Below are 18725 nucleotides of genomic sequence, written 5' to 3' on the forward strand. Positions count from 1 at the left end.
TTGTTCATTACCAGGAGACCACTCACCTGTCTTTGACCCCTCTAACATCACTGAAGTGTGTCCTCTCAACTGTGAAGAAAACCAAGGCTACAATTGTCTTCAGTAATATAGCACTGCTCTGCCCTCTACTGGATGAAAAAAACAAAACAACGCTTTTTACGCAGACCTATTGCAAGTTCTTAAAATCCATGCACTGAGAGGTCAGAGCTCTGTTCTTAGATCTACAAGAACAAGACAAGATGACATTTTGACATCGTTTATAAATAAATTGTGCTATTCAGTTCACACTTTTGGCCTATTTCTTTTGTGGTTATAATCATGCCAGGCCTAAATGTAAACACAAAGAAAGAAAATCTCACAAGATCATTGTCTTGGCAAATTTATCTCATAAGATCTTGTGCCATGGGATCTTGTCCCATCTCTAATAATCCCCACTGTAATTTGTACTTCTTTTCCACAACAAACAAGAATTAGAGGACCTATCTTCAGTTAGTTAGTTGGAGTATGCCTAGTTATTATATGGAGCACCCCAAGGTTCAGTTGTTGATTCCATATTTTTCTCTCCTCACAGATGGTACTTTATGGGTAGGTTAGGCTATATTATTTAAATAATTGTGTGGCTTACATGGTATTTATTTAAATTGAAAAAACTGTAATATTAACATATAACTTAATAACTGTTTGATTTCACTTTTGCTTTCGACATTGTATTACGATAAATCATCTCATAACACTCGTTATCACTGTTGTTGAGAGATTTACCGGGCGCGTGGGCGTGGTTTGGTTTTCTGCGTCTGACGTCATGACGCCGGGATGTTTTGGAAGAGGAAGTGAAAGAGGAAGAAAAAAGCGCAGGAGCAGCGGGCAGCTCGGCGGCTGGCATCCCTCTAGCAAAGTGCCAAATTTTCCGTATATTTTAAAGGTTTTTCCTCGTCTGTTTACATTAGCACTTTACTTATACTAAGGCAAAACGCGTGCTACATGTGACAGGACTTGCCAAACCAGCCGCAGCCTGTAATTCAGCCTCTTCAGCCGCTTGTCTCCGTGAAAACGAGTTGAACAAAACAGCTAGCCGTGGTTAGCCTGCAGAGGGGTCGTCTCCAGACTGCAAGACTGACAGTAAGTGCATCATGTGACTTTTATCTTCCTTAAGGATTTTATTCCTTGCTTATTTAGTCACGATTATAAACCATTCGGTGCTAAATATGCTACAGATTGAATAGCAATTGATGGAGCACTCTTGTCAAGGGGCAGGTTGTCAAAACGAGGCCGATTTGAAGCTCCTTTGGGTCGGATCCAGGAGAGGAAATTGTCGGTAAATGCAACCAGGAGTCTTTGTAACATCTGCTCTGCTTTTCCAACCTCCACCTCCTCAAACCTCGTGTATACGGATTTGGGAGGAGGACATACATGTTGACTACTGTTCAGAGTCCTGGCTAAATTCAAAGATAAAATGACATGATGAAATGATACCTTGATATATATCCCAATTGTCTTTTCAAATTTTGCCAACAGTCAGCAAATATTATCAGGATGTGGTGTTTCTTTTGTTATGCCAACCAAGAACATCAATGTTTATGCCATGCAGTCCAGCAAAGCTACTATGACTACACTTGTTTTTCATAACTTACTTTTTACATTTATTTTTCTGTTATTATCAGTCACTTGCTTTGATTTACATTATGCAAGCCAGTAAACCACAATTCTTAGGAAATTTGCCACTCTTACATTGTCATAGCTTCCTTGAAATGCTACCATGAGCTTATTTATTTCTGTAAAACTCTTTGTTGTAATTTAAGGCCAAGCTTTTTCTATTTTCTATATTTAGCCAGTATCACTATGGTAAATTCACATATTAAAGAGAAATATTCCGGGGATTTTGTGGTTGAGTCAGGACACGTGACTGTTGTCAAAAGACTTTCCAATATCTTTCTGTGACTCATTATTAGGTTGCTATGTAATCCATCAACTGTCACGACTCGTCAAACTGGTCTTTTTAGTGTTGTCTGGTGATCCGTGAGGTAATGTTTGGGGAGCTTTTAAACAGCTGTCTGTTGAAGGTAATTAAACAACACTATTTACAAGATGGATCAGAACTGAATGAACCCAAACTGATGGGAAATGGAGATACAGCGTTGATTGTACAAAACTGATTGACCAATATGGGTTTTTTACATTGCTGATGCTGTTACCGATTATTTGGAACACAGAAAAGCAAAGGTGGATAAGGTCTGCTGATATTTTTGGGCTAATATGTAAGACTAATTTGGAGTATTTTCCACAAATGGTGTTATTTTAATGTACTGCAAAGTCATCCGTAAACCTGTTTAACTACAAACTGGGTAAGAAAGACGTGTCATTGTGTTTTGTGCAATGTCGACTTTGTACTGAAGTGTTCAAATAAAGCTCTATGCCTGTTCTCTACGCAGTTGATTGGCCTAAACAAAATATCGGCCTTTGCTGGAGATTTAAGGCTTATAGCTGATACAGTTAAAACTGCAAATGTCTTTATATCTTTAGTCAAATCCTACTCTTTTTTGTTAATACGAAGCAAAACACTTGATCCACCCAGTATTAATATACTCATGAATATGTTCACACGTTTTTTATTTGGTTGTCACAGAGGCTGTTGGTGTAAAATGTCTCTCAGTGTGCGCCATGGTAGTTTGTCACCTTCACTATACTCGGAGTGAAGTTGGAAGTAGCCCACTTTGAGGATACAGAGAGATCTTTTAGACAAATGCCTTCTAATCAATACACTGAGTCTTTTAAAATGACTTGTATTATTATTATTTTGCTGTGTTGCCTGGTTACAATATTCTTCCAGTGTAAAATAGATAAATCACAGGTTCACTTTTCTAAACTAAATAATATTTTGTCTTAAGGAAATGCACAGAATTTGGGTGGATCAATAACCCAATGTTGTAACCGCATTTCCTGTGTCATGTTACTTATTGGTAATTCTAAACCTCCTTAGCAGTTTGGCCTGATGGTCTGAGCTCGTAAAACAGAGTGAGGTGGGCTAAAAAGGAATTTAACAGACAAAGCTGCAGTTGGCAATATGACTATTCAGACGATATTATTGCAATCCATAAGGGACTGAAATTAAACAGCTTATCATGACTAGTAAGGTATGAAAAAATGATTGTAGTCAAATTTTGATAACTGTAATTGTTATGAGCACTATACAGACTCTAAAACAAAAAGACAGTGGCATTATTAAATCAAAATATATAAAACAATTTCATATGAGAGAATTAACAAATAAATTAACAAATAAAGTGCATTATAAAAAATGATGCACTTTATTTGTTAATTTTCTGAGTTTTTAGAGAATATTTACAAATAAGTCAAACCATAGACTTTATATATAAATGGACATAGCTAACCTGCTAGCCGCTGTGTTACAAATAGAAAGTGATCATGGGCTGCACTTCCGGCTTCATTGACTCCAATTCACCTTATGTTAGAAAACTGTTGCCCCTCTCTCCGTAAATGCTGTTGTCAGACTCTTCATTTTGGTCTTAAAATGTTCGACCCGTTCTACATGATCCTGGCATTTTTTATTTTGCTATTGTATCCATAATATGAACATTAATAAGAGATAAATCGGCTGCGTTCTTTCCCTGACGTTTCTCCCGCTAGTGTTAGCAACAGGTTTGATTGACAGTGTTGCTATGATATTCGTGGTTCAAATTTCAAATTTGGAACTCGGCTCCAAATCGTTATTTGCAGTACGGCTCCTAAGATGATCTTTTGATTAGATCCACAAAACTGAGATGTGTCTGTGTTTTATTGTCTGTTGTTCTGCTGCTCGTCAAAGGTTGAGTCTTGTCAAAACTCTCAAGCGACGCTTATGTAATGTATCTGTGCTGGGACAAGAGCAAGTTTGCTCAAATGCATGGAAAAACATTTTTTTTTTTGTAGTTTGTACCTTTATTTGTTGCTGCTCATGTTTTATGAATATACCTTGGGAAAGAGTTTAGTGGGATTTGTCTGCTATAGGGTTAAAATATGATTTGTCTGCTAGTGGTCTTATCAATATTATCGTGATATTTTAAGAAACCTGTCACAGTAACACATTTTAAAGTAAAAGTAAATATAGATGATAAACGATGATATTGAAACAAATTTATGCCACTGACACAACAGCCCAAGAGCAGATTTCAACCACAAAAACTATTCTAAATCTACAATACTGTTAGAAAATCATGAGCCACAATAAATAAACAGCAGAATGAAACACTTTAGTAGTTAGTCTGTGTCTATAATGAGTCATAGAAGTTCATAATTCAACACTCTACAGCTCAAATCTCACCATAGAACAGGAAAATAACCAAACCAAAGGAAAAAGTCCCATGATAAAAACTATAGTTCTGTCTGTCATGTATTGAACAATAAGTCGATTTAGTGTTTAACCTGCCAGGCCTAGCTGTATGTCGTTTATCATGACTAGTGCGAGCCACACTCCAGCTCCTACAGGAGTCAAGTGCATGTGAAGAATGTGAGGGCTGTTACATCTGCAGGTTTGACTTGTAACTTGAGAATCTGGGTTTATACAGACAGGAAGTGGAAGGAGAGTGGATATCACAGAGTCGAGACATTTGATTTTCATGAAAAGCATTCCTGTTTTGTTTTTTTTTTTTGTTTGTTTGTTTGTTTTTTCACATTTTGCCCTGAACTATGGCAGTCAGATGAATCACATTTAAACTTAAATGGCAGTTAGATTTTTTTTTTTAAATTGTCATACCTCAAAGGCTTTGGTGTAGATCAGAGGCCTGCAACTTTTATCAGCAGAAGAGTCCATTGGTCCATTTCAAACAAAGTGAAAGTCAGAAAGAGACATACGTTTTGTTTTGTTTTTTACAAGTAACAAGACGAAGTGACTCATGAAGTAATTTAAAAGAAGTCAGTCAACTGTTTGCAGCTATTAATACATTTTTTAAGTATATGTAACATTTTGTATTTATGTGGGCTTTGTGGACTTATTTGAAGTGTTTTTAGGGGTTCTGGAGTTTTCAGCAAAGTATATGTAATTTCCTGGATTCTGGTGCATTTTATGTGTAATATTTACTCTACAAACAGACAAATAAATTGGGAGTTCAATAGAATGAATACTCTGGTGTGCTACAAACATGGTCAAATGCAGACTTAAAGACCTAAGAAATAAAGTATACCAAAACTTTTTTCCATGTGGCTCTTTAGAGAGTAGTGGCAGACCCCTGGTTTAGATCCTAACCCAGGGGTCTGCAACTATTGTATTGTATTCATGCAACTGCTAACCCTCCGTTCTTATAGTCTTTCTCATCCTACTCTATATTTGAATAGAGGGAAGGCCTTGGAGGACCTGAAACTTCAAATTGTATCAACAGACGGAACTATTATATTGGCTTCCACAGTCAACTGCTTTTAAAAAGGCTGTGACTTATGTCGTTTAGTATCGACTACTCAGCAGTTCTTACTTGAGTGCCTGCTTAGTGCACCGGGATAAATATGATCTGCATGTGTCGGATTACAGGTTATTGATTACGTCACTCGTCTTTGATTATTTCATTTATTGGTGGTTTTCATATTCTACAATATGATGATATCATACTCTCAGGTGGGGGCAACCACAGACTGTTTATATAAACGGACAGAGATAACGTGCTAGCCGCCGCAGTCCAAAAAGGAAGTGATCGTGGGCACACTTCCCGCTCTGTCAACTCCAGCTCCAATTTATTTTACGCATCTCTCTCATAACTGCTGGTGGCAGGCTGGTCATGTTGGTTTTAAAATGTTCGTATTAATCCGCTCTACCTGATCCTGGTATTTTTATTTCGCTTTTGTGTCCGTAAATCAAGATATGAACATTAATAACAGACAAATCAGGTGCTTTCTTCCGTGAAGTCGCTCCCGCTAGGGTTAGCAACAGGTTTGATTGACAGCATTGCTAAGTGCCCACCCCCTGCTAAACCGGCAGTTTGGGCGGGAAGGGGCTTTACCTTCAACAGCTTCACTCCAGATTGGCTCTTTGGATGCTATGATACTCATGGTCAGAATTCCAGTAAATATTCAAGTTTACTGCTCTAGCCTCGATGAGCTTGATTTGACTGGAGCCAAGCGCTATGGGGGATGCTCACTTAGTCCATTTCTTTATGCAGTGTATGGGGGCAAGAGACGGTTTTCTATTGATTCCATTGATTTCCATTGATTACATTGTATTTTGCCATGAAACATCTAAAAGGTAAATTCCTAAATGCTGAACTTGATCATTTCTTTTAGTGACAAGACCCAAGGACTGACTGTATTACAACATAAATCTGCATTTTAACCATTTTAATTTGCATTTGTATTAAATGTAATTGGCCTACAGAGTAACCCTGCAGTTAGTTGATTCAGCTCAAATGTCACTCAAATATATCACAGTGAAACTCTACACTTTCCTCCTATCAAATCCTCACCACACTTTTTCTATTATGTACCATGGGTAGTAATATTTTCTTTATATATTTTTTTTGTCGACACTTTGTAATGCATTGTATCTAGAAACAATGTCAAGCAAGTTCAGGTATTTGAAAGAAAGCTTGTATTATTTGAGCTTGGATAAGATAAACCCTTTATGCTCTTACTCCACCAGCTCTTTCACAAGTCCCCCCTGAAAGACACACAACCTGGAAGAGTCAACAGACCAGAGAGATCAGGAAATGAATGTATTTTACTGTATTATGAAAACAAAAGTACTACACCAATAATATGGCAATGATTTATGCTGCCAAGAACCGACTATTAATGGAACGCAATATGAACAAGTTTATAATGGCAATTTGGCAAGATAAGGAAAGTTAATTTGTATAGCACAATTAGTACACAAGTAATTCAAAGTGCGCTACAGAATAAGAAAGACATTAAAATTAACATACAAACTAATCAAAGTATAAATAATCATCATAAAATTAACATTAAAAGAGAAAAGTGCACAATAAAACCCTTTCAGTCATATGCCCAGATAAAAAGACCTGTTGTGAGCCTGGATTTAAACATTGTCAAAGTAGAGGCCTGTCTCACATCTTCAGGGAGACTGTTCCAGGTTTTAACAGCATAAAACTGAAACTCTGAATCCCCATGTAGAAATTATCCACTAAACATGATCTAATATAAATGGGACTTTCCAGGTTTTCTCATGTTTGTGCTGAGTAAATGATGACTTCATTTGGAAAGAGATTATATTGTGAACAAAACGACATGAATTATGGTCTATTTTGGATTTATTATAACTACAGTTGTAAATACTGATTATTTAAGTGGTCAACATGTTAGGGATACATTTTTTGATTTGTCAGTCTTTTTTTATTATTTTTATTTTTTATTATATTATTTATTTTATTTTGCAGGCATAAATATTTATAACATAATAGTGCATATTTACAAGTGAGAAAGGAACATTAAGTTGGCAAACAAAAGTGAGGGAAATATGGAATACAAGTGTGTCTACTCTTAATGTGCAATAGAAATAATCATCTGACTTAACTGACAACCAAATAAAAGTTCAAATATGGTGACTAAGTGCATCCAAAAAAAGAATATTTATAAATAACATGTATTTTGTTTTAAAAATGTCTCTGTCTCCATTATAAAGAGGTTTTTTTTGTGTGTTTTAAAGTCGCAGGGTTTCAGATGACATAACTACATTCCAGAGGCCAATAATATTTAATACAGACGGGGCAGCTAAAATTAATATTACTGAAATGCACATTTTTGTTGTAATACAGTGCTTCATCGGTCTAATCACTAATAAAAATAATCGGGGTGACATTTATGAATTTACATGTTTGGATATTTCATGACAAAATACAATGTAATCAATATGGAAAATCTGGCTCCTGTTACTACTGGCACAATCCACAATGTTTATCTATTAAAATCATGTATTTTATGTATTTTCAACCCATTTTGTGTGCAAGTGAATGGAGTTTATTTAAAATTTCTAAACAACAAAGGCTGCAAGATTAATCAAAACAATCAAAACAAAATTGCAGTTTTAATGGATGCAATTAGTAAATTACAAATCACAATCATAATTTCCTCCACAAATAAAAAAAAAAACAGTCCAGTCTAATTCTGCATAAAATGGCTGAATGTGTAGTTTAGATCTGTGCAAATATGTTCTGAAATGTGATCCTTGTATGTTAGTGTTCTTGTCAATTCTTCCCAAAGTGTTTAAAATGTGAAAAAAAAAATTGCCTGACAAAAAGTGCAATTGGATGTTTTTTCAAAAGCGCACAGGCCTAAAAACAAGTGTATAATAATAAATAAATATATCACACAGTATTTCTGAGGTGCCATAGCCAAGACTGATGCGGTCCTCATGATTCGCACATGACTGGAACGATGGGTATTTGAAGGGACAAGCCGCCTGCACACTTCTGTTCTCACTGTGTAACAAACTGTCAGAGAAACAACACCTATGGAATTATTTATGATTTATTTATTAGTTTAAACTTCATTTTTATCGTGCTTTGATTTCTAAAAATGTCTGTCTGTCATTACAGCTGTGAAAAAATGTCATCGAGGAAGAAGGTGCTGTTGAAAGTCATCATTCTGGGAGACTCTGGGTAAGTCCCTGTTCTACTGTCCAGGGGTCAGAGTTCAGAGTTCAAACTGAAGGAGGGAAAAGGGGAGGAGAGAGAGATATGAGCAGAGGGAGGAGTCAGACACCTTTGGTTTAGGTTTTATTTTTACTCATTTGTCACAGTATCAGATATCATGGTTAAATTGGTTATTGTGGTTCAGCATTATAGTCTGATTTGACAAAAGACGATAGAACAAAGTACAAAGCCAGACATAAACTAACAAGGTTTAGCCACCAACCCAGAACTACTAGTACTTTTTTTATAGTTCAATAATTTATTTTTGTGAGATCCCCAAAAGTTACACAACCTTTGCCAGCGCTCTTGCTATGCCCCCTGTTAACCAATTAATTAGCTCTGTTGCATGGTAATTATATTTGTGGTGGGTAAAAGGTTACGCAAAATACACAAGCAAGGCATACTGTAGTCATGAACCTTTCAGAAGAATGCTAAAGAATGCTGAGTTACTCTTGTTAGGTTATTTTGATTCATGTGTTTCTTGCCTTGCTGTGACAAATTAATACGCTTGTTGTTTTTTCATTGTGTTTTTCAGTGTGGGGAAGACTTCCCTTATGAACCAGTATGTCAACAAAAAGTTCAGTAACCAGTACAAAGCCACAATAGGAGCAGACTTCCTCACCAAGGAGGTGATGGTGGATGACCGGCTCGTTACCATGCAGGTAAAGAAAAAAATTGAACAAAACTTTCTCAGAATACAGTGATTACAGTACTTTATAATCAGGGCCTAAGTGGAACAGTATAATTGCATGTTTAAGACATTTTAAGCAGTAGAAACACCTGTAACTGAATAAATGCTAGATGGGTAAAGCAATGACATCTCCAAGGAGACAAGCAGGCGGTGAACCCAGCCTCAGTGCACCTTTTAAAATGTAATGTAAAGCCTTAAAGAAAGCCTCTTTGGATGAAGATATGATAATCCTTCTGCTAGTCCTGACCAAGCCTAGCTCAAGATCACGGTCATAGGTCCCCGGGCGTAGCATTTTTGCTGCTGTTGCTTCTGACAGGCTGCCCCATGCACTGTTGAAAGATGGGTCAAACACAGAGGACAAATATCCCCAAGAGGTCAATAAAAGTGTACTGTAACCTTATCTTACCCCTATTATCTTCTTCGTTCTTCTTGCGTAGATCTGGGACACAGCAGGACAGGAGCGGTTCCAGTCTCTGGGGGTGGCGTTCTATCGTGGTGCAGACTGCTGTGTGCTGGTGTTTGATGTGACCGCTCCAAACACCTTTAAGACCCTGGACTCTTGGAGGGACGAATTCCTGATCCAAGCCAGTCCCCGAGACCCCGAGAACTTTCCCTTTGTGGTGCTAGGCAACAAGATCGACCTGGAGAACAGACAGGTGGGACATGGAGTCAGGATGTGTTCAATAAAGGGGGTTATAAGATGCTTCTATTCAAATATTTATTTTATAGTTAAATCAGTTTTGCTTTTGATTTATATCTTCTCATACCAGTCCGATCACTTGTCATTTTTAAATGTGTTTTAGCACTATGAACATTTCAATACCACAATAATGCAGTTCCCCAACACAAAATAATGTTTGTTTTTTAATATTACCATATGGTTTTAATAGTTCTAATATAGATCAAAATAATTCAAAAAGTATTCTGGAAAGGTCCAACTTTATGATCTGTTCAGTGTTGTTAATACTTCACATGATTATCTAGTTTTAGTACATTTTTTTGTATCTTTTTAGAAAGCATCTGGGTATGATTTTTTTTTTTTTTTTTTGACAACCCTATTAGAGATGGTTGTCTGGAAAAACAAGATCAGCACTTAATAACTACCACCCTGCCATGTCAGTTAGTTTCAGTTTCATACAAATATGTTGTTTTATTCCTCTGTGTAACACATTTTCATTTCATTTATGCAAATCTTTCAGTTTTAAATCAATGGTGAGTTCAAAAGTGTGTGTAGAACTATTTAGTACTGTACTTTTAGTCTCCTCATTTACTCCTTGGTGTTTTAGAGTTTTATTTGTGGATTTTCTCTTAGTATAGTCCTTAGTTAAGACTTCATCATTGGTTTCCTTCAAAGTTAGCCCCGGTTCCATCATGTACCGGTATGTGTCATCTACGTAATGGTACTAGCATTACTCTACTTTTCTGTTTTGTCCCTATGTTGTATTGTTTCATAATATTGCCCCTGGTTCTACTGCACTTTACTAACTTGACTCCATGTTTATGTTCAGGTGACCACCAAACGAGCCCAGGCCTGGTGTCAGAGTAAGAACAACATCCCGTACTTTGAGACCAGTGCCAAAGAAGCCATCAACGTAGAACAAGCATTCCAGACCATTGCACGCAACGCCCTCAAACAGGTACATAAAATATTATGTAGACTAATATGTAACTCTACAGGTGAGAGATGGTCTTAGAGCTTTTCAGTTTTATCACAATTCATGTAATTCCTCATCATACAAAAAATATATAACAAAAGTTACTTGTTTTGAGAGTTCAGACTTCATTGTGGTTGCTAAAAACTGTACTAAAAAAACTTGCTTCAAAATATTACTCAAGTACAAAGTAGTCCAAGGAATTATTCAGTAAGAGTAAAACCGCATTGACAATGTTTTGATGTTAATAGAAGGCAAGGCAAGTTTATTTGTATAGCACAATTCATACACAAGGTAATTCAAAGTGCTTTACAGAATAAGAAAGACATTAAAATCACACAAATCAAAACATAAATAATCACACAATCTGCAACTCTCTCACCCACTCATTTGCACCCTTTAAAAACTCTCTCTCGCACTCTTTAAACACTGTCTTGCTCAGTTTAAGAACTTTCCCATTACTTTACAAAAAACTTTCCTGTCACTTTTCAAATACTTTCCTGTTACTTTACTATGTCTAATAAAAGTCCATCAGTCCATGTTTCTTTTGTCATCATAAAATAACCGTTAAAGGAGAAGAGTGCAGAATAAAAACCTCGTATGCACAGCATAGAAATGGACAAAATGTGGTATTTTCATAGAATAAACCATAAATTAGAGAAACAAAATCATATCTGAAGGAGTGGTGCAAGAAACACAAATGTTCACATCATTTAATATTGATTTGAACGTAGAGATTTTTTTTACTTATAGACATTCCACAGTCTGTCAGGGTTAGGTAACAAAAGTTATTCAAGTAAATGTAAATGTTTTCTACTAAATACACAGAACACTTGATCAGTACATGGATGGGTTCTAGTGGTGGAACATAAAGTAAAAAGAAGTAAAGTTAAGTGTAGATTTTAGGTATCTGTATTTTAAAGTGGATACTTTTTACTTTTACTTCACTACATTTGAGAGCAGGTATCTGTACTTCTTAGTCCACTACATTTTTGAACAGGACTGAAAAGTAAAAGTATTTTTTATGATTGTATGAGACCTGCTGAAAAGGTTGGGGGTTTATTTTTAGCATGTTTGTAGTTTGAGCAAACTAAAATATTTTCTTCCGCTTATCTGGAGCTGGGTCACGGGGGCAGCAGTCTAAGCAGGGACCCCCAGACTTCCCTCACCCCTGAACTGAATCATCAATAGTTTTTTTGTTTTTTTTTCCTAGCTGTTTTTATCTGTAAAATATACAGATAAAAACTGCTAGAAAAACTATTGATTCAGTTGTTTCTTTTGAACAAAATTCAACACAAAATCAAAATCACTATATTTTAATCTTTATTAGATCTCAAAATCTGCGTGACATACTTTTACTTTTTACTCTTTAAGTACATTTTTAAATGGGTACTTAAATACTTTTTTACTCTTTAATACTACTAGTAGATTTTTTCATATGATACTTTTACTCTTGCGTGAGTATTTTTGCTCTGGTATCTTTACTTTTACTTTAAACCACTGATAGATTCATAATGAGATGGCTGATTCACTATAGCCATTTTTACAATAATTAAAACTGATCATCTCGGTTGTTCTGTTTTGTAGGAAACGGATATGTCGGTGTACAACGAATTCCCAGATCAAATCCAGCTCGGGAACGACAGAGCCAAACCTCCAGCGGAAAGTTGCAGCTGCTAAGAGCCCAGACCTGTGTCTACTGTCACCTGCACCTTTACTCCCGGGGAACAGCGCCCCCTACTGGTCTTCCTCCTTCAGCCATTCAACCACAATCACAACAATCTCCAATGGATGTCACCTTATTTGTTACTCCTACTTTCCACAGGTCAAGTACCCAAAGAATCACACAAGAGGAGACAAAAAAGCCTTAAAATAAATGGCTTTGTTGCAATCTTTCTACTTGTAATGGCCAATATTGAACACAAGATGGCGCCGTATTGTAAAAGTGGTTTCTGGGAACTCTGGGCCCTGTAATGTGACAAAGATGTTGACTAACTTCAGCATCCCAGCTTAACTCTTTCACACTTTTTTGTTTGTTATTTCAAAATAAATCAAATAGCATTATGTATGTTGTATATATATTTTAATTTTCCAGTGTTGTTTGAGGCCAATTTGAACCTTGTTTTTTGCACTTTCTTTTAGCTTAGAAATGAAGGGATGGCTGATTTTGGGCAACGTCTGCCTCTGCACACGTTTAAATTAAGCTCTGAATTGTACCAGTTACTTCTAGGGCTGCGCAATATTAGAAAGCATACAGGGGTTTACTTAAAGGTCCTCTAGTGAAGGGCACGCCACATGCTTGTCTCCATGGAGATGTTATTGCTTTGCCAAGAATGTATCATAGTATAGCATACCAGGCCAAGTCATAGGTCAGATCTATGGAGAGGTGGTCCTACTCACACTAAGAATGTTTTCTTTTCAAGATAATTTTAGCAATAAAAACACCTGTAATGCATTAATGAATGATAGATCAGTTTAATGCCACACTGGGAAAACTTGCTGTCAAAGCAATAACCTCTCCATGAAGACAAGCGGGGCGAACCCTCCGCCTGAATAGTTCCATAGTACCTTTAAAATGAGTTCTCAATTCCTGTGTGTTGTGACAGTGGTCTAAGGTTCAGTTCCCAACATGGAGGCAACCCTTTCCTGAAAAGACTGTAACTCTAACCTATAATGTATACAGTAATATAGTACTTTTTTTCATATTTTTACTGAACTTTCTTGATTTGATAAAAACACTTGCACCAAATATTGTGCAGCCCTATTTATAAACATAAAATCTCTTGTACACTTTTTGATTGTATCTCAAAGGCCTCACTCCATCATGACTTAACTCCTTATATACTCCTTTTATGTAACATTACCTGTACTGCTACTGCTGTATGTTCATCCAAACCAGTGCTTTGAAATGCCAAACACGCACTCACTTGTCCAGAAATGTCCTGTTTTGTTGTCACTCCCCTCTCGCTGCTTGTAGCTCAGGTTGGCGCCATATTTTTACAGGTAAATTGTGTACTTTGGTGTGTTATAGATGGTAAAGGCTGACTATATTAACAAATTAAATGTTCTGAACTCATCATGAAAATGTTCAAATTTCTGCCCTGTTATTACTCAAGATCCTTATGTAAAATCACCTCAATCTCAATGATGTGGATAAAAGAAATTGGGACGACAAATAAAACTATTGAATAGAAGTGTTGGCTCTGTGATTCATTTTCGGATATATTAATTCTCGTTTTTACAATATTCTGGTCCTAAAAATACATGCAAATAGTTGTAAATATTATTTGTAAGTATTATTATTTCGTTTCGTTGTTTTTTTTTTTTTTGTTGTTTTTTTTTTTTTTAACTTACTTTACTTTTTATTGAATAGATTTAATATTTCTTTTATTTACATTTTTTCCCTGCCACATATGCGCTACTTCCGGTGTAGCTACTTCCGCTTTACGCCTCTCCTCCTCGTTCACAGAGATGGTAAGAAAATGAATTTTTTTTAAAACAAATATGGCCATTTAACCTTAATCTAACCTCTGTAATGTTAATTTAAAATGACCCGTGCTCACATACACGCCTGTTTAGATGTTAAAATGCGTTTTGATCGGCTAATTTTATGTAGGCTAGCGTTACCTGGCTAACACCGTTAGCACTGGCTTCCTGTCAATGAAAAAAACATCATGTTAAGACCAAAAGCTACACCGTTTTCCATGTTATTTCGCTTATACAGTCACATGTGGCCCTTAATTCCGTAATAATGTATTTTAATTTTTAATGTAATTTTAATAGGATAATGTTTGCAAGTGATCCTATTCAGATGAGATCAATAGCCGTTGTCTTCATCAAAACCATGAAAAACAATATTAGTGTAATCTTGTATTTACTGGTAGCTTAAAGAATGTGCTTTCTCACGTTTTCTAGTACAAGTTCTAATACTCATACTATACTTTACTTAATAATGGACAATTAGAACGGCTGCTTCTCTAAAGGTAATCGTTTTTTTCCTCTTCCTTCTGTCCTAGTTCCTGGTTATAGCATGACTCAGTTCAACTAAGATTACTTTATTTGGTCATGCTGCAAACATAAATATTTAATAGATAGAATCGCTGGTCTGATTAGATTCTTAGATTGAATTCATGCACAATACCTCAGTAAGTCTTCTGTTATCAGCACTGGTCAATAGGAAATGCAAAGGATGTTGACTGATTTAGTGTAGTGTACTACTTACAATCCAGTCTATCAGATTTTAAAGCCAAACCTTTAGTGAAAAGTTGCAGCTGCTGTCGTTCCCGAGCTCAATCCGATTTGGGAATTTGTTGTACACCAACCTGTCTGTTTCTTTCAAGACAGACCAGTCAAGATAATTTGCTTTTATGTATTTTAAAAGTGGCTATAGTGATTCAGGTATCTCATTTTGAACCTATCACTGTTCTGATTGAGTCTCTCTGTTCCAGACGGCTACACTGCGCCCGTATCTGAATGCGGTCCGGGCCACGCTGCAGGCCGCTCTGTGTTTGGAGAACTTCTCGTCTCAGGTTGTGGAGCGGCACAACAAGCCCGAGGTGGAGGTCAGGTGAGGAGGACTATGTTTCATGTTGGTGCTCCTTGTGATGTGGCTCCAGAGTGAATGTCATTTAGTAACATTTGCTTTACTACTTTACTATTGGATCAGTCCTTGATTATATGCAATACTCATCATCCACCTGAAACGTAGCACCTCGAGCCACACACACATGCTCCCTTCCAAGCTCAACCCTCTGATTGAAAGATATTTTACAGCGAAACTGTTGAAGTTTACCTTTAATCTTCTCCAACATTTCCTGTGTGTAAATCTGTGTATTATCTGTCTGTGTGTTGTACAGGAGCAGTAAAGAGCTGCTGCTTCAGCCAGTAATCGTCAGCCGAAATGAGAAGGAGAAGGTTCTGATCGAGGGCTCCATAAACTCAGTGCGAGTGAGCATTGCTGTCAAACAGGTCAGTCACAGGACAAAGGAGAGTCTATTAGACTTAGTTTAAACATGAGGAGGGTTTAAATGGTGTGACTGTGCCACAGGCCGATGAGATCGAGAAGATCCTGTGCCACAAGTTCATGCGGTTCATGATGATGAGGGCAGAGAATTTCTTCATCTTAAGGAGGAAAGCAGTTGAGGTAAACATTTGCATGTTAGTTGTACTTTTCTCTATTTTTGAGTTTATTCAACTTTTAAAAATAATATTGTAATTATTATTAGTAGGGATGCGATAAGACACAAGATGAGATGACATTTTGACATAATTTATAATAAATAAGTGGTGTTGTTCAGTATTTGACCACACAGCTTTGGCTTTTCAAACAGATGTAGCTCACCAGATTTTTGTTTGTGCCAAATGTAAGCACATGGAAAATTCTCACAGGATCATTCTCCACATGTGCACAATCTTGTGGTTTGGTTAAGGTGTGTCTCCTCTTTTCTAATTGCATTATTCCCTGTTGTGTGTTCTTACTCAGGGCTATGACATCAGTTTTCTGATCACAAACTTCCACACAGAGCAGATGTACAAACACAAACTAGTGGACTTTGTCATTCACTTCATGGAGGAGATCGACAAAGAGATCAGTGAGATGAAGCTGTCTGTCAATGCCAGGGCCAGGATTGTCGCCGAAGAGTTCCTCAAAAATGTGAGTTTTATACTAATTTATTGTGACCAATGCCTACCAATGTCTGATTTTGATATAGCATTTGCAAAGTAGAAATGCACCGTACAGGATTGATAAAGTTGAGGAGATTCAAATAATTTTAATTAATATATGGCTGTCAATGAAAAAGGTGCTCCATTATTGCTGAAATATTTTATTTAGATTGTGTTCTACTGAATGGCAAAGATACAGTTTATTATTCAAACTGATTTAAATTTAAACTGAATGTCAACATTTACCATATGGTGTGACTGTCTGTGCTATTTTTAACATAGTATGAACAATATCTAGGGCTGTCACAATAACAAATTTTGAAGCATGATATATCGCTGCAGAGAAATATTGCGACAAATTATAATATTGAAACTACTTTATGCCACTGATTAAGATGTAAATAATGCATGATAATCCCAGTGCTGTACACCATTTTTAAATGGACTGTTTCATTAAAAGACATGCAACAAATAAATAGCAGTGTGTCAAGAATTTGCCATAAAAGTGACTAATTCCACCCTCCACAGCTCAAATCTTACCTTATTACAACAAAAATATCCAAAATCTTACATGTGATTTAAATCTTGTTCATGCAGATTTAGAAATACCCCATGACTAATGCTATTTTGTGGTCTGATATTTATATTGTTCTAATCTGTATATGTATTTTTTCCTTTCTACAGTTCTAATTGAAAAAACCCCAAACCCACATTCCTTTTGCTACGTTGACCGTCGTCTGTGGAGTGCTCACGAAGAAGCCATTTTGAGACAAACAACTTTCAACTTTGACCTTTACCCCAAAACCCCTGTGCTCACCAACTACATTCACATTTGTAAATAATGAAAATACTCACATTAGACATTAGTTTTTCTGCCTTACAACACAAGTACTTATCAGGGCAGGTCCTTAAAGATATATTTTACATATTGAGCACAGGGTTACATGTGTTTGTTATCAAATAATTTAAATGTTTTTTAATATATGAGAAACTATAATATACTTCACTTCATTTTGCAGTGTTAGACTTAAACACAAACTCAAAATGCATGTGTAGAAACTGATTTCGACCCCGCTGTAGATTCACAAACAAATGCTGTGGACAGAATAAAATCATTATTCTTTGTAAATGAGTTTTGTTTTTTGTTGAATATCTTTATAGTACTTATTTATTCTTGATTAATGGGTATATTTTTTTCATCAAACAGCACCTAAGGAATAGCTGTCTTTCTGGGTACAAGATCTAATGCAGGTCTAAACAGGACTAAACCAGGGCTGAACAAAATGTGAATAGACTTAACGAGCCTTTAGAGAGGTCGATTAAGTTGTGTAAATGTATGGCCACAATGTCTTTACCAAGTTCCTCTAAGACCAGGTGGCAAAGGGAAAATGGGTAATTAGGTAATAATCAGGAAGTATTATCTCTTATTATAGATCTAAGGTAATAATAGACTAAATACATTGGAAACATTTGAAAATTGAAAAGAAGTGGGTGACTGCAGAGGAGGACTCCTTTCAAAACTACGTTGTATCTTATGCCATTTCATTATATTACACGTAACTGCAGGCTCACTACTGCATTAAAGCTGAATGTGCTGAACTGAAAAGGTCATTTATGCGTAAGGCAACTGTGTTCTGTTATTACATTTTAGATATGAAATTCTGCTGCATTTTAGTATTCTACACTTTGAAAACAACAATTTGGTGCCCTTTTTAGGGAGGATATTCATTGTATTGTGTGGTAATACACAGCCCTACACAATATTATTATATGGTATTATTTTGGATCCTGTAAGGAGCTCAACTAAATTTCCCATCAATTTTTCTCAGACTTTACTAAAAAAAAAAAAAAAAAAAATATATATATATATATATATATATATATATATATATATATATATATATATAAAGTAACTAAAGACCACAGTCACTTTATGTAAAATCTGTTTCTGAAACTTTATAAACCGATTTCACAGAATCTTGAATGCCTTTTTGGACTAGTTAGAAAATGTACTTGTGGAAGCTGAGCAGGGTGTCACTGTTGAGCTCATGGATCTATTCAAACAAACGGTAATAACGTATAATGGTAATG

General features: G+C 36.1%; 2 protein-coding genes across 2 annotated transcripts; both read left to right on the top strand.

Annotated features, from left to right (window-relative positions):
* The first annotated feature begins 824 nt into the window (after nt 1–824).
* Nucleotides 825–14164, top strand: LOC117371699 (ras-related protein rab7-like). The gene is made up of 6 exons (XM_033967400.2): nt 825–1119; nt 8532–8594; nt 9163–9289; nt 9756–9974; nt 10827–10955; nt 12558–14164. The coding sequence occupies exons 2-6, from the start codon at nt 8542–8544 to the stop codon at nt 12648–12650; spliced, it is 621 nt and encodes a 206-aa protein (XP_033823291.1). The 5' UTR covers nt 825–1119; nt 8532–8541; the 3' UTR covers nt 12651–14164.
* Nucleotides 14165–14386: 222 nt separating this feature from the next.
* arpc4 (actin related protein 2/3 complex, subunit 4) lies at nt 14387–17763 on the top strand. Its single transcript, XM_033967401.2, has 6 exons — nt 14387–14444; nt 15419–15537; nt 15827–15938; nt 16018–16113; nt 16453–16623; nt 17319–17763. Exons 1-6 carry the CDS (start codon nt 14442–14444, stop codon nt 17322–17324), a joined length of 507 nt encoding a protein of 168 aa, XP_033823292.1. The 5' UTR covers nt 14387–14441; the 3' UTR covers nt 17325–17763.
* The last annotated feature ends 962 nt before the right edge of the window (nt 17764–18725 follow it).

The sequence above is a fragment of the Periophthalmus magnuspinnatus genome, chromosome 5 (assembly GCF_009829125.3).
Source record: "Periophthalmus magnuspinnatus isolate fPerMag1 chromosome 5, fPerMag1.2.pri, whole genome shotgun sequence".
NCBI classification, from domain to species: Eukaryota; Metazoa; Chordata; class Actinopteri; order Gobiiformes; family Gobiidae; genus Periophthalmus; species Periophthalmus magnuspinnatus.

What these genes read in the sequence shown, in the direction of transcription:
- LOC117371699 (XM_033967400.2), top strand. Translation starts at nt 8,542, where the DNA reads ATGTCATCGAGGAAGAAGGTGCTGTTGAAAGTCATCATTCTGGGAGAC. An exon ending in ATCATTCTGGGAGACTCTGG is followed by an intron (nt 8,595 to 9,162) that starts GTAAGTCCCTGT and finishes TGTGTTTTTCAG; the next exon opens with TGTGGGGAAGACTTCCCTTA. An exon ending in TCGACCTGGAGAACAGACAG is followed by an intron (nt 9,975 to 10,826) that starts GTGGGACATGGA and finishes GTTTATGTTCAG; the next exon opens with GTGACCACCAAACGAGCCCA.
- arpc4 (XM_033967401.2), top strand. An exon ending in AAGCCCGAGGTGGAGGTCAG is followed by an intron (nt 15,538 to 15,826) that starts GTGAGGAGGACT and finishes TGTGTTGTACAG; the next exon opens with GAGCAGTAAAGAGCTGCTGC. An exon ending in TGAGCATTGCTGTCAAACAG is followed by an intron (nt 15,939 to 16,017) that starts GTCAGTCACAGG and finishes ACTGTGCCACAG; the next exon opens with GCCGATGAGATCGAGAAGAT.